Below are 15,387 nucleotides of genomic sequence, written 5' to 3'. Positions count from 1 at the left end.
AGTAGCATGGGATGAAAGCATTCAAAATGCTAGGTAAAGGGTTAATGCTCACAAGGGCTATGGAACTTTGTGCTGTCCTACATCTGAGGCAGTTATGTCCATTGGCACAGCAGTAGCAGTTATTAAGTCTTTTGTGTGAGAACAGCAGGTATTTTCTGTTGTGCTGCTGTCTGCTCCAGAGATAGTCAGTCTGCAACAATATTTGTCTCAGAGACAAGCCTATCTAAGATGTATCAGCAATGTAAATAACACCTGTCTTGTATATTTAATCTAACAAGTGCAAGTACACTGAGTAAAAGTTACCGTATTTTTCGCTCTATAACACACACCAGACCATAACACGCACCTAGTTTTTAGAGGAGGAAAACAAGAAAAAAAATATTCTAAACGAAACAGTGGATGTATGATTTTTGTGGTTCATGCTGTGGCCACAGACATGTGATCTGACAGTGAGTTTGGAGTAACCCAATGCAAAAATCCTGAGGATCCATGTGGATCCATGCTTTGTAACCACGTTTTTGCACCACTGCGACCCCAGGCAACAGTGGGTGAGTGATTTTTTTGGTGCAAGATGTAGCCATGGACATGCTATGTGATCTGACAGTGAATTTGGGGTGACCCAGTGCAAAAATCCTGAGGATCCATGTGGATCCGTGCTTTGTAACCACGTTTTAAGTGGGGAGGGAAGGAAAAGCACTCAAGGGACAAGGAGCACGCATGGGGTGTGTGGAGAAGGATGCTGCTAATAATGCTATTTAGCGAGCTGAGTGGGGAGGAGAGAGGGACAGAGAGCCTGCTTGCTTTGCTCCTTTAAGGCAAGCAGGCTCTCTGTCCCTCTCTCCTCCCCACTCAGCGGCTCTTCTCCCGCTTTGCTGTTTCAAAGCGAGCCACACAGGAGGGAAGGAAGGGGAACCATAGATCCTCTGCTCACAACTGCAGCAGATCCCCCCACCATCTGTAGGCATTCGCTCCATAACACGCACAGACATTTCCCCTTACTTTCTAGGAGGAAAAAAGTGAGTGTTATGGTGCAAAAAATACGGTATATGTGGACAAAATGGTTGGGCAATGTTATTGAAACTACCAACATAAATTCGACGAAACTGCGGGAGGCAGTGGAAAACAGGAGTGCCTGGCATGCTCTGGTCCATGGGGTCACGAAGAGTAGGACAAGACTAACTACTAAACAACAACAAAACTTAAACTTTAAATGGAGAATGTCTTGCATAGTTTTTATAGGAGGGAAAAGGGAACTAATTAAAGGGTCAAACAACTTGGGATCTCTCCTGCATAACTCTGTAAATGGGAACTAAAGTAATTCTCAGAGGTAGCACCGCTCACCTCGCACTGGTGGAACCAATCCAGTGCTTCTGCTGGTGTGCTTGTACGATGCCAAACTCACCATCACCTTTCCCCCTCACCTTTTCGTCCTGGTAAGCAGCAGTGAGCAGTAACACAACCAGCTCAATGTCAGGTCAAAAGCACCGCCCCATCCTACCATCCTCTGATGAGTAGATTGAATGTACAGCTAACTATTGAACTCAAGCTACACAGATGTGTATATAGTCAACCTGCAACTTATGCAGGGGTTTAAGTTCCTGGGATCGTGCCTAAAGCCAAAACTGCATATAGTCAAAACACACTGGGTTCAGTGGTGGGTGGGATTGCCAAAGTTATCTTTCATAGACACCCACCTATTTCTGCTATCTATCTATCTATCATCTATCTATCTATCATCTATCTATCATCTATCTATCATCTATCTATATCATCTATCTATTTCAAGTGCGTAAAGCTGAATGCACACAGGTTAAATGTACATAGTTTTTGGGCTTACTGTACAAGCTCAGTCAAACAATTCACATATTGTGAGCTCCAACAATCTGCATCTTTCCTTCCTTAGAATTGTCTGAGTTTTTGATCTCGAATTTCCAAAACAACTTTCCTCTTCCCTCATTTTTTGTTGGTCCAGTTTAGCTTGAGAACCTGCAGGTGCCCATTTACTATAGCTAAAATTATTACTATGGAGTGATATAGTCACTCTACAGAGCCATGATGTTGATTTTTTGAATTATTATTATTATTATTAATATTATTATTATATCATCATCATCATCATCATCATCAACAACAACATCATCAACAACAAATCTGTCTGCAAATCTGTCCTTTTTCATGGACTACATTCTCTCCCACCCTGACACACACATATTAATTCATAGCCTTCATATTAATTATATTCCACCAGTATTCCATGACTGGTTTTCTTTTTCTGAGATTTAACATTGAAGGGATTTCTCCCTAATTATCCTCTGTGGGATTCAGAAATCCAGGCAGCGCCCCTGGCAGCCTCACAAGAACAAGTCATTGCATACTATGACATGAATAGCCTTAAGATTTGCATCATCATCAACCTTTCTCAAGTGAAGAGGACAGTGGAGTATGGGTTGCTGAATCAGCATTGGACTAGGAGGGAATCTAAAAGCACCATCTGTTGTTGATGCAGCAGGCTCTTATTGCCTGTGATTCCAGCTTAGCAGTAAGATCCCAGAATGAAACGGAGTACTTTCAACCATAAAGAAAAGGGAGTAATAACAACAGGAAAGTTTTTAATGTTGGATATTTTGTTGAGTTTTTAATATTTTGTTGTGAGCTGCCCGGAATGGCTGCGGCAACCCAGTTAGATGGGCGGCATACTATTATTATTATTATTATTATTATTATTATTATTATTATTATTATCTCTCATGTGCTTAATGGATAGGGTTTAGATTAGAGGCCTGAGGCCTCACTTCCTATTTAATGACTCCACAAAAGGAAGCACCTGGCTTTTAGACTGAGGAGACTGGGCTTTTCCCTACAATAAAATCAGCTGCCCTAAACCCAGTTTGAATTTAAAAGAACAGAGGGAAAGTGGAACGGAAGCCAGATCATTCTTTAGGTGCAAGATGGGGGGCTCAGCGCATGCCATCCAATCAATGTCCTCTTTTTAAAATCAGTTGTGAACTTTAAACTTCAAAAAAGAAAAAGAAAACATTACATATATGTATCCTTCCTCAAAGGAACTTAGAAAGGTATAAAAGAGCTTTGCAGTCTTCCATCCCCTAGGTCAATTTATTTGGTCTAAGCTTAGAACTGGACACTCTGCACTGCTGTACTCATACTAAGAGTTGTAGCATATGATATCTAGAGCAGAATCTGGAATCTCAGCACAAACTTGAGAGTGTATGAAAGTATTCAGCCAAAAAATGGATGAATATAAGACAATTTAGTTGTTGTAATTGTGGGGGATTAACTGAGGTTCTGAGGAACTGTATGTATACAGCTGTCACCCCCTTCTTCAGTAGACAAAGCTGGGGATTCTGGGGGGGGGGATGGTGCTCAGAACCAGCCCCAGAAGCACCTAAACCACTAAAAGAATTTCCATAAGAAGAGTCCATGAAGCCAGTACACTCTGGTTCATGGACATCATGTATGGCTTCTTCTAACTCACTGGGTTCTAAATCAGAAACTGCAGAGCAAAGGGAATTCAGGGTACTTTGCAGAATCTGGGAGTTTTCGACTTTTTGACACACACAAACACTCCGGTCCAGATGCATATGCATCTGTCCTTCCAACCTAGCAGTTCGAAAGCACGTCAAAGTGTAAATAGATAAATAGGTACCGCTCTGGCGGGAAGGTAAACGGCATTTCCATGTGCTGCTCTGGTTTTGCCAGAAGCGGCTTAGTCATGCTGGCCACATGACCCGGAAAAACTGTCTGCGGACAAACATCGGCTCCCTCGGCCAGTAAAGCGAGATGAGCATTCATGACTGGACTTAACTGTCAGAAGTCCTTTACCTTTTTTATATACCCAGCAAATGCACATTGTAGCAAAAGCTGGTTGAGGGCGAACAAGGCCTACCTGAAGGTCATCTGGAAGACCTGCCCTTGGTTGACATGCTGGGTCCTGTTGTTGTAGCCATGCAGCATCTCTCCAAAGAGGGTATCATTGAACTTCACATCTGGCTTAAGGCACTTGGGGCCCTCACAGATGTCTGACAGCATGAGACATGATTTGCCATCTGGTGCCAGCCTGTATTCCTCAACACAGCTGAGAAGCAAACACAAAAAGATACATCAGATATGCACAAACAGCAAACAACAAAAGTCAGTTCCAGATAAAATCTATCACGTTGTTTATTTTTTGGTGGGTGAGGGAGGCAGGAGTAGGTTAAATGGGCCAGCACAGTGGTGCAGCATAAATATTAAATCTGATGCACCAAAGTGAGGCACCAAAATAAGGAACAGCACAAGGGACCCTGCGTGTCAAAGAGATTAAAAATGAGAGGAAAGTATATACCAAAGGCTTGGCTAAAACCAGGACCAGCTTGAAGATTGTGGGGAGGGTTTGTCAGCAAAATGCACTTTAGTGCGTCCCTCTTATTTTGGTTCACTTATTTAGAAGACAAAGGCAGTGGCAATGCTCAGATGAGAATCAGAGAAGTGGGTGCTGCCATTTTAATTTTCCCTGGGACAACACTATACTAGGGCATTTTGGAGTTGAGTAGAGCACCGTGGGAGGATGCAGAGAATGTAAAGCTGCCCCCCTGACAGGTATCAGTGGTGGCCCCTGTCAGCACGCTGGAGCTGTAGCAGCTTCCTGAGGGTGCAATAGGCTTACATGAAGTCTGCTTTAACAATATGGACCAGACAGATATTTTACAGTTGCGTAGTGGAAATCATATGAAAATCCCTGAGTAAGTTAAGTGCACCACATAGCATGTTACAGAATGAGTAGAAAAACCTCACATGTAAAAGTGGGCTTAGCCAGAGAAAACCAAACCAAACATTACAGGAATAAAAACCAGTCACTGAATACCAGTAACAAAGACAGTAAGAGTTGCTGTAGCAAAGAGACTGAACTATGAATCATAAAGTTCCTGGTTTGAATCTGCCATGAAATCACAAGGTGGCCTTAGGCAAGCCACACTTCATAGCCTCCATTGCCCCATCTTTAATATGAGAAATTATACAATATTGATTTATTTTACAGGGCTGTTCTAAGTACTACAACTAGACAATGCAACTGAAGTACTTCAAACAGTGTTTAATGGGTTAACACTGATGTTAAATATTCCTACTATGAAGAAAACAAAAATCTGCACAAATTTTTACATTATAAAGTTTTGGGGAAAATAAACAAAATTGATATTAGATATATGCCTATAAATGTTTCTTGGACAAAAGTCACGTGAATTCCCAACTATGATTTAAGGCTTTCCTCATGTGTTCCTAAGAATAATTTCAAAAGCCCTTTTGCAGAAGAAACAATTCCTCTGAAGGGGGGGGGGGACCAACCTCAGTGCTGTTGAAGAAATGTCAGCTTGCAGAAACTGCTCCTGGGATTGCTAAGAGTACACCTGTCCTTCATATACCACCATGTGGTGGGGTGCGGGGTTGATCACAGAGCAAATGAGCTGTCTAGTCTCGGTTCAGCAACATGGGGAAAAACTAGCACCTCCAATGCTCTTTGTGGGGTGCTCCTTGTGAGGTGGTAAGAACTGCATTTGGAAAACCCTGTTCTGGAGCCTAACCAAACCCTCTGGTGTTATGTGCTTATTTCACAATGTGTTCCTTAACAGAAAAACAGCAAGCAACCAGTCAGCCTTCAGGTATTATTGGACTCCAACTCCCATCAACCCTAGCCAGCATGGCAATGATCAGGGGTGATGGGAGCTGTAGCCCAGCAATATCTGAAGGGCAAATAGTTTGCCATACTTGTTATAGCAGAACCCTCACCAAAGTGATAGCGGGGAGGAAAGGCTTAGCCCAATCTGCCTCATCCCTTGAATCAAACATTTCTCCTTATATTTTGGCATTCTCTTCTCTAACCCCACTTCCAAATTATTAGGGCTACTATGTCTCAACTGAAGAAATATTAGTCAGCTGTTCGAGTAGTTAATTGATTCAAACTGCATTCTTCTTTTCATAAGGGGACACAAGTTCTAGAGTGGTGGAATATTGAAAGTGTGCCGATTCTTCTGCTCCCATGCCAATCCACACAGAATCAGAACAGTCTACAATCTTTTCATTGCTGGATTTGAAAGCAAAACTTTGATGGGCTGGCTGCTTCACTGGAGCTATCAGCCTTCCCACAGGATGCACATTCCTCTTTACTTTTCTGTGCTGAGAAATAAAGCAATAGACACATGCACGAAAAAGCTAGTTGATGAACTCAAAGCCCCAGGGAGCCATGAAGGGCTGGGACACAGCAAAATCTCAGCTGCCTGAGCACCTGGATGTGTCAGGAATTGACAAATGTTCCTTGGAGTTACATTTCGGAATGTGCTTCTCCACAGCACAAATCCACACCTAACATTCCTTTGAAGGTCAAAGTGGTATTGAGGCAGCAACATCTGCTGCCACAAGCCAAAGAAACAAAATCTGTGGGGAATTTGGCACTGGAGGGAAAGAGAGATGCAGTGATCACCCCATGTCCCTCTGCTCTGGGGAATGTGGCCAGCTGAAATCCACCAACCCCTCCTCTGGATGCTCCTTGCATCCTTTATCTCAGAGGCAAGGCAAGGTGTCTAAGTCCAAAGCCCACAGCAAAGCTAGGGGACAAGCTACATCTTTAAAAACAAACCAACTCTGACAGCTGTGCTGACCCCTCTTCCACCAACATGACTTCACAGCAACAATGCATAAAAGGGCTGGGGTGTGCAAAAGTGACAGGCTCCAGATGGAACAAGGCAGCATGACACTGAGAATTTGTGGGTGGTGATAGTGGCCATGTTAACAGTCACTTCCAGTCCTCCCTTGAAAGTGACATATCCAAAGTTCATCAGACAACAGCAGTAGCAGCTTCCAGAAGTGGTGCATTTTCCCATAAGGTGTCCATCTACCAACTACCTTACTTTGTCTGCTGAATACACAGTGTTTTGAGTTGGCTTGAGCTTCCATATTACATTTGCTTAGCCAGGCAGGAATGTTCAAAAAGCAAGCATACAGAAGCCTTTGAGACTGCAGTCCATTGAATTTGTACCCACCAACACCTCTTGCCCATGGGACTCACCCGCAGAACATGTGGATGGTGCTGGACATGGGTTCTGATGGGAGAGGGAGAGTCTGCTGAAGACACAGTTGCTCACAGCCACCATTGAAGCCATCTGAGCAGTCAATTCCCTTGGAGTAGTCGTAGCAACCAGTACCATCCTTCATAGGCCTCAAATCCTCAGGGCACTGCATTGAGAAGGGAAGGATACAGTTAAGGAAGAGGGGAGAATTACTCTCTCCAAGTTGGACACCTTTATACCACTGAGATGCCTACTATTGTAGGAAAGGTGTATAACACAAGGTGTTTCTATTACGCCTTCAGAAGGCAAGGGAAGTTAGGTCCCCAAATGATGCTATCACTTCCAGGAACAGCAATACTTTACAGCTGGTGCTTAGGTCTGTGCGAAGCATCATCCATCAATAGCACTCATGCTTTAAAAGCCTGCACAAACTAGAAGAACAACAGTCACTTGTGCAAGAGGGCTGATAGTACCAGGAGATGTACTCTGAAGGGAAGAGGTTAAGATTAAAAAGTGTTGTCAATGGGTAACTCACCTGTGCATTAGAACCCAATATGAGTTCTAACGTAATGCTTACAGATTGTCATTATTCCACAGCAGAATTCAATCACATACCGGCAATTCAGGTTGTACAGTTACACCTTGTACAACAAGCTCACTTCCCCCAAAAGAGCTAACATTTTTGCAGCAAGGACAGTGATGAGAAAATGCACTGGAAAGCGTGAGATAACACTATCTTCATGCAACATTGTCCAACCACCTCAAAAAGAAATCAGGTTAAATGCTCACTAAAATGCCAACACTATCTAACCTCCCTGCAAAAAAATCAGGGTGAATGCTCAATAAACAGATTGTCTGGAATGGATTCTAAGTAACAGAAATGAGTTTGAACACCTCTTCTCTCCTATACAGTGGTGCCCCGCAAGACGAATGCCTCGCAAGACGAAAAACTCACTAGACGAAAGGGTTTTCCGTTTTTTGAGTCGTTCCGCAAGACGAATTTCCCTATGGGCTTGCTTCGCAAGACGAAACGTCTTGCGAGTTCTTGTGAGTTTGTTTCCTTTTTCTTAAAGCCGCTAAGCCGTTAATAGCTGCTAAGCCGCTAATCCGTTAATAGCCGCTAAGCTGCTAATAGCCGCTAATCCGCTAATAGCTGTGCTTCGCAAGACAAAAAAACCGCAAGACGAAGAGACTCGCGGAACGGATTAATTTCGTCTTGCGAGGCACCACTGTATTTATTTTTTACCTGAGTTTCTACTATTAATTGCACACACCTATTTAAGAAAGACTTCCTGTCGGGGGTCAATGTGAAAGTCATATTGAAAGGAGAAGATGCAACTCAGCAGTGACTGCTCTCATGGAGGATGGAAAAACGCTGAGAACAATAGAAATGGGCTATACCTGGGTTAGTATCCTTTAGGATGGGGATTGAGAACCTGTGGTCCTCCCAATGTTGCTGAATTCCCAACTCCCATCACCATCCCTGATTATTGGCCAGGCTGACTGGGGCTGATGTGAGTTGGAATCCAACAGCATCTGGAGGACCACTTGTTCCCCATCCTCACTCCAAGGGCTCAGCTAGATTGCTAAAGAAAAAGCTATTTACAGTGGTACCTCAGGTTAAGTACTTAATTCGTTACAGAGGTCTGTTCTTAACCTGAAACTGTTCTTAACCTGAAGCACCACTTTAGCTAATGGGGCCTCCAGCTGCCGCCGCGCCGCCAGAGCACAATTTCTGTTCTCATCCTGAAGCAAAGTTCTTAACCCGAGGTACTATTTCTGGTTTAGTGGAGTCTGTAACCTGAAGCGTATGTAACCCAAGGTACCACTGTATATGTGTTGTATATGCGATAAATGGACGCGGGTGGCTCTGTGGGTTAAGCCACAGAGCCTAGGACTTGCCGATCAAAAGGTCGGCGGTTCGAATCCCTGCAACGGGGTGAGCTCCCGTTGCTCGGTCCCTGCTCCTGCCAACCTAGCAGTTTGAAAGCACGTCAAAGTGCAAGTAGATAAATAGGTACCACTCCAGCAGGAAGGTAAACGGCGTTTCCGTGCGCTGCTCTGGTTCGCCAGAAGTGGCTTAGTCATGCTGGCCACATGACCTGGAAGCTGTACACCAGCTCCCTTGGCCAATAAAGCGAGATGAGCGCCGCAACCCCAGAAGCGGTCACAACTGGACCTAATGGTCAGGGGTCCCTTTACCTTTACCTTTATGCGAGTAACACTGTGCCAGCAGATGGAGCTATGGAGTCCAGTTTTCCCTACTGGATTTCACTGTTTAAATTTACAATACGTTTAACAGTTCAGGAATGGCCAAACGTGGCCCTCCAGCTGCTTTCGGACTACAATTCCCATCATCCCTGACTACTGGTCCTGTTAGCTAGAGATGATGGGAGTTGTAGTCCCAAAACAGCTGGAGGGCCAAGTTTGGCCATGCCTGGTTTAACTGAAAGCTTCTTGGATTTGTCTAGATCCAGCCTATGAGGCACCCTCCTCTCTCAGGCAGAGAGAGGCATTCTTCCATCTCTTGCAACAGGATCTGGAGGGCCATACATCCCCCATTCCTGCTCTAGAGTATTTCTGTTGAAAATAGCAAGGAGTAGGCAAGTGTGTGTGCCCACACACACATGTACGCACGCACGCACGTGCGCGTGCACACACACATTAATTCAGCTGGGTACCTGGTCTCTCGTCTATTATTAGAGGTTCTAAACTACTATCATTGTGCTGAAAATGTGACCCACATTTTAAATTTCTGTTTTGCAGCAAGCTCTGCCTGTCCCAAATAATTAAAGCAGACAACTACCCAGCAACATCAACCCATAGACATCCTTATTAAGCAACGCTTCTATTCCACTTGAATTTTCTATCAACTGAGAGAGAAATAATAATAAGTTAAAAGCAGAAAGCTGACCAGTTATCTGGAGAGCAAGAGAAAGATAATAAATGTAGCCTAATAGCAGTTCCAAATTAAGGATGCATTACAGAATTCCTGAAGATGGGGTAAACAGCCAGTCCAGAGATGCATGATGGTTGGCTATAAACTGCCTGTCAAGTGAAGGGAAAGTCATAAAACTGCTACATTTTCTGTGTTGCTTTTTTCAAGGAAGAAAATAAAGGAAAACAAATTGGGAAGGGCTGCAGTTCAGTGACAGAGCATCCATCTTGCAGGTCTAATCCCAGGCATCTTCAGGCAGAGCTGGGGAAGAGTTCCTGCCTGAAACCCTAAGCCTCTGCCAGTCCGTGTACATGATACACGGAGCTAGATGGATCAAAGGTTTGACTCAGTTTGATAAGAGTTTCCTATGTTCCTAAAAATACTTCTCTGTGACCACAACCTCCTATATCAGGCATGTCCAACAGGTGGATCGTGATCTACCGGTAGATCACTGGACATCTGTGGTAGATCACTGGCTCCCCCCAAAGAAGCTCAACAACTTTGTCCTGAACCCCCCAAAATGGGGTAGATCACTGCCAGTTTTTAACTCTGTAAGTAGATCGCAGTCTCTTGGGAGTTGGCCACCCCTGCCCTGTATGAAGGGAACCTTGAGCCCAGGGGCCAAATGCAGCCTTTCCACCTGGCCCTCAGAACTCTCATGACACGCCCCCTCTCTCTACAAGCTACACCCTGCATTGATTCTGCATGGTGCCCCCCCCCAAGTATTTTTGCCTAGCTGGAATGTGTCCCTGAACTCTGATAATACTGCTTGAGTGCCTGGATGCAGGTCAGAGAGAGGTGCGCAACTGCATGTTGAAACTGTCCTATTATACAAATGTTAAAATGTTAAAATGTTATACAAATGTTAAAATTATGTTTGTTGCTCCACTCATTTTTGCCTCTGGCTTCACCTGCCACTGGCCTGTGGCCTGTGGCAGGATGCCCAGAAGGGAATGTAGCCCCTCAGGCTGAAAAAAGGTTCCCCACCAGTAACATTTGGGGGGGGGGACACAGAAGATCCCATCTCTAGTCTGCTGCCTGGACAACTTCTTCTTTGGATGCCCATTGGTGCTGCTGCTAAAGGACCGGCTGCCATGTTTTAGAAGCCCCAAACCTAAGGATCTCCAGCCCATTGGTCCATCTGCCCCTCACTTGCTTCCCCTGGCTGAAAGGAACTTTCCAAGGTCCCTGGCATGTACCCTTCTTGCTAAAAAAGAAATTAACATTTATTTGGTACATTTACATCCTACCTTTTTCTCTGTTCAAGGTGGTATATGTGGCTTTCCCACTCCTCAACTTATCCTCACCAGAACCCTGTGAGGCAGGCTAGGCTCAGAGGCAGTGACTGGTCCAAGGCCACCCTGTGAGCTTCATGACCAAACAGGGATTTGAACTCTGGACTCCCAGGTCCTAGTCTGACACTCTAAACCACATTGGCTCGCCACTCTCACTACCTTAGCTATGATCCAGCTTCCCCAGTGTTGTCTACTGAATGGCAGGTGACCTCTAGTCCAGGAGAGGGGAGCCTGCGGCTCTCCAGATGTTGCTGGCCTCCAACTCCCATCAGTCATAGCCAGTGCAGCTAGTGGTCAGGGGTGGTGATGGGAGTTGTAGTCTGACATCTGAAAGGTGAAAGTGTATGTATATGTGTAAAGACATCTTTTTATCAAGTGCAGTGGTAACTCGGGTTCCAAACGATTTGGGTTACAAACACTTTGGGTTGCAAACTCCCCAAACCCAGAAGTAGTACCTCGGGTTCAGAACTTTGTCCCAGAATGAGAACAAAAAATATGTGGCGGCAGCGCAGCAGCAGTGGGAGGCCCCATTAGCGAAAGCGCGCCTCAGGTTAAGAACGGTTTTGGGTTAAGAATGGACCTCTGTAACGAATTAAGTTCGTAACCCGAGTTACCACTGTAAAGATGTTTTAAATCAATGAGTATTATTATGTTTTTAGCCCTTATTTATTTGTTTATATTAAACAGCAATAGCAGACATTATGCACAAAAGGGAAAACGGACAGTATTTATAATTTGAGTAACTGATTTAAAAATTACAGAACAAGTCTGAGTGTATTTTATTGGGAACAGTTAATAAAGCAACCAAAATTTAGAAATGCAACACAAGCCAGCAGTTTGCTTCCCTGCCTTTCAAAAGCACCTGCTTCTGACAATTTCTTAATCTTCCTTTCCTGAATGTATTGAATAAAACATGAACTACACTAGGCTTATCAATGATGTTACATTCTACAAGTGAGCTGAGACACCACCAGTTTGTGCCTGTGTGTAAGAGAGAATTAATATCATGCATATTGAAAAGCATATTAGCAGAGAGTCCTGGAAGACCTGCTTCCTGCCTTGCTGGCCATTTTCCACCTGCCTAGAAGGGAGGGGCCCTGACTGACTCCAGCTGCAAGAGCTGAGGCTGTTGAACAAACTATTGGGCTGGGGTATTGTTTGGGGAGGGACGCAGGTGGCGCTGTGGGTTAAAGCCTCAGCACCTAGGACTTGCCGATCGAAAGGTCGGCGGTTCGAATCCCCGCGGCGGGGTGCGCTCCCGTTGCTCGGTCCCAGCGCCTGCCAACCTAGCAGTTCGAAAGCACCCCAGGGTGCAAGTAGATAAATAGGGACCGCTTACTAGCGGGAAGGTAAACAGCGTTCCGTGTGCTGCGCTGGCTTGCCAGATGCAGCTTGTCATGCTGGCCACGTGACCCGGAAGTGTCTGCGGACAGCGCTGGCCCCCGGCCTATAGAGTGAGATGGGTGCACAACCCTAGAGTCTGTCAAGACTGGCCCGTATGGGCAGGGGTACCTTTACCTTTACCTTTATTGTTTGGGGGGGTTGGGGGGGCTTGTTGCGGTTATTACCGTATTTTTCGCTCTATAACACGCATCTGACCATAACACGCATGTAGTTTTTAGAGGAGGAAAGCAAGGAAAAAATATTCTAAACAAAACAGTAGATGTATGATTTTTATGGTTCATGCTGTGACCACAGACATGTGATCTGACAGTGAGTTTGGGGTGGCCCAATGCAAAAATCCTGAGGATCCATGTGGATCCATGCTTTGTAACCACGTTTTTGCGCCATTGCGGCCCCATGAAAGAGTGGGTGAGTGGGTGTTTTTTGGTGCAGGCTATAGCCATGGAAATGCTATGTGATCTGAATTTGGGGTGACCCAGTGCAAAAATCCTGAGGATCCATGTGGATCCGTGCTTTGTAACCACGTTTTAAGTGGGGAGGGAAGGAAAAGAACTCAAGGGACAAGGAGCACGCGTGGGGTGTGTGGAGAAGGAGCTTTTCTGCGAGCTGAGCGGGGAGGAGGGAGGGAAAGAGCACTGTTGCTTTAAAGGTATACTTAAGGTATTTGCCCTGTGCCTGGGTTTTTTTTCCATTTAACAGTTTGCAGCCTTTTCCTTCCGCTCCTTGTTTTGAGGCAGAGTAGATTTGAGCAAGTGAGGAGGACTTGGATTGCAGGGGATTCGCCATTAGCTGTGTAAAAGCGCTCCTCCTTGCAGCCTGAATGATAAGCAGCCACCAGCAGCAATAGAATGGAGCACAAAAAAGTGGTAGGGGCACTAGGACCCAGACAATGCTCAAATCTATCCTGCCTGAAAACAAGCTGCTCCGTCCCAGCGGGGGATTTGTGAAGTTTTCCCCTCTCCCTCATGCTTTTTTTCCCCCTCCCTCCCCCAGCCTTTTTTTTTACTTCCTGGTTTTCACTGCGCTGGCTCAGAGCTTGAGGTTGGTTTTATTTTGCTGCTGGTTGCTTAAATTTTATCTTTCCTGCCATCCCTCTGCAGCCTCATTGCTCTGTTTAGAGAGCGCACGGACTTTTGCTAGCGTCTGTCCCTCCTCCCGTGTAAGCGGCTGCTGCCGGCTTTGCTGCCATGACTCTCCTTCCCTCCCTCCTCCCCAGCTCCAGGTCGCTTTAAAGGAAGCAAAGCGAGAGCCTCATACGAGTGTGTAAGCGGCTCCCGCTTTGCTTGACTGATGGCAGCCATGGCTCCAATCCATGCATTCGCTCCGTAACACGCACAGGCATTTTCCCTTACTTTCTAGGAGCAAAAAAGTGCGTGTTTTGGAGCGAAAATTACGGTATTTTTTGAATCTTTGTTTTGGATCTTATAATGATTTATGTGGAAATTGTTCAGTTTGGTTTTGCACCTTTTTGATGTTTCGTTTATTGTTTATGACTACTTTTAAGGTTTGTATTATGTATTTTTTTTTTCAAGTTGTAGGACACCTTGAGCATGGTTTTGGCTATGGAAAGGCAACATACAAATAAAATTATGTGTCTGTGTCTGTCTGTATTCATATTGCAATGTGTGTGTGTGTGTGTGTGTGCGCGCACACACACATTCAGATATGAAGCTTACTGAATAGTTACGGGCATCTTGCAGTCTCTCATCCTCAACAGGGAAGAACCATCTTCCTGAGTCTTTTGTTTCAGGAAGGTGGTAAGACCTAGATGTTCCACCTTAGCTTGCCTTGAAGGGTAATTATGAGGAGCTGTGAAACTCCTGAAAAGCTTGATAGATGGGACAAACAGTATGTGTACTGGATGAGGGCCAGTTCTGAGGAAAGAGGGCCTGTTCTTCTGACTTGATTAATGGAAATATGAGTTTGCACAGATCAGTTTGTCTTATACTCCCCTACCACTGACCCCTTCATGGGACATCTACATCTCCTCTCTGTGATTCTGAGAGATGGGGGGAGAGAGAGAGAGAGAGAGAAAGCACAAGAGTTGGGTGGTGGGAAAACTGGCAGCAATTCAGGTCCCGCAGTAATATATTTATTGGTTAAATAAACCTATATCATCATGATTAATTTAATATCTGCAAACTATTTCGTACTTCTAAATGCTCGTTCTTTTAATTGCAAGCTGTTAATCATCTCAGCTCTAGGGACCACATGCGCCAAGAAGCTTCAGGGATTCTGCCAAACAGCAGGGGCCTGTGAAGTAGGTTGAACAAGTCAGCAGAAGACATCCTATAACTGTGCACAGGCTGGGAGAGACTGGGACAGACTGTCAAGTGCTCCCTTCCTATGTGACACAACCAATCAGCAGCTCTTCCAAGAAAGCAAGGAAGCACCACAGAGCCTTCACTTGCACCACGTTGAACTATTTGTGCCCACTCCTCCACTAACTTATCACTATTAGGCTCTTCCTTAAACTGAGGAGCTAGATCTTGGCTTTGTTTCCTTTGTCTTCATTAGGCAATTCACAAGCAGGCGCCACAACCAAATGCTGCAGTGTAGTGTTTGTGGCTACTTGGCATGTCCAGCCCTCACTGGACCACTGCTGTTTTTGCCTGTTCCTTCCCACCTGCCTCCTACACTGCTGCCTTTTGTACTTCTGCAAACCAGGGTTCCCTGACACAAGCTGGTTATC

General features: G+C 45.0%; 1 protein-coding gene across 3 annotated transcripts in view; it reads right to left on the bottom strand.

The window, feature by feature from the left end:
• ASTN2 (astrotactin 2) overlaps positions 1-15,387 on the bottom strand; it is a 653,023-nt gene that overhangs the window by 222,662 nt on the left and 414,974 nt on the right. For all 3 annotated transcript variants that reach the window (XM_053373809.1, XM_053373810.1, XM_053373811.1), the window contains exons 12-13: positions 7,058-7,224; positions 3,905-4,093 (exon numbers count right to left, since the gene is read on the bottom strand). In XM_053373809.1, coding sequence (XP_053229784.1) covers positions 3,905-4,093; positions 7,058-7,224 — 356 coding nt within the window. The remainder of the gene's footprint in view (positions 1-3,904; positions 4,094-7,057; positions 7,225-15,387) is intronic.

This window comes from Podarcis raffonei, chromosome Z, assembly GCF_027172205.1.
Source record: "Podarcis raffonei isolate rPodRaf1 chromosome Z, rPodRaf1.pri, whole genome shotgun sequence".
Classification (NCBI taxonomy): domain Eukaryota; kingdom Metazoa; phylum Chordata; class Lepidosauria; order Squamata; family Lacertidae; genus Podarcis; species Podarcis raffonei.
This window is presented reverse-complemented; position numbering and strand designations above follow the sequence as displayed.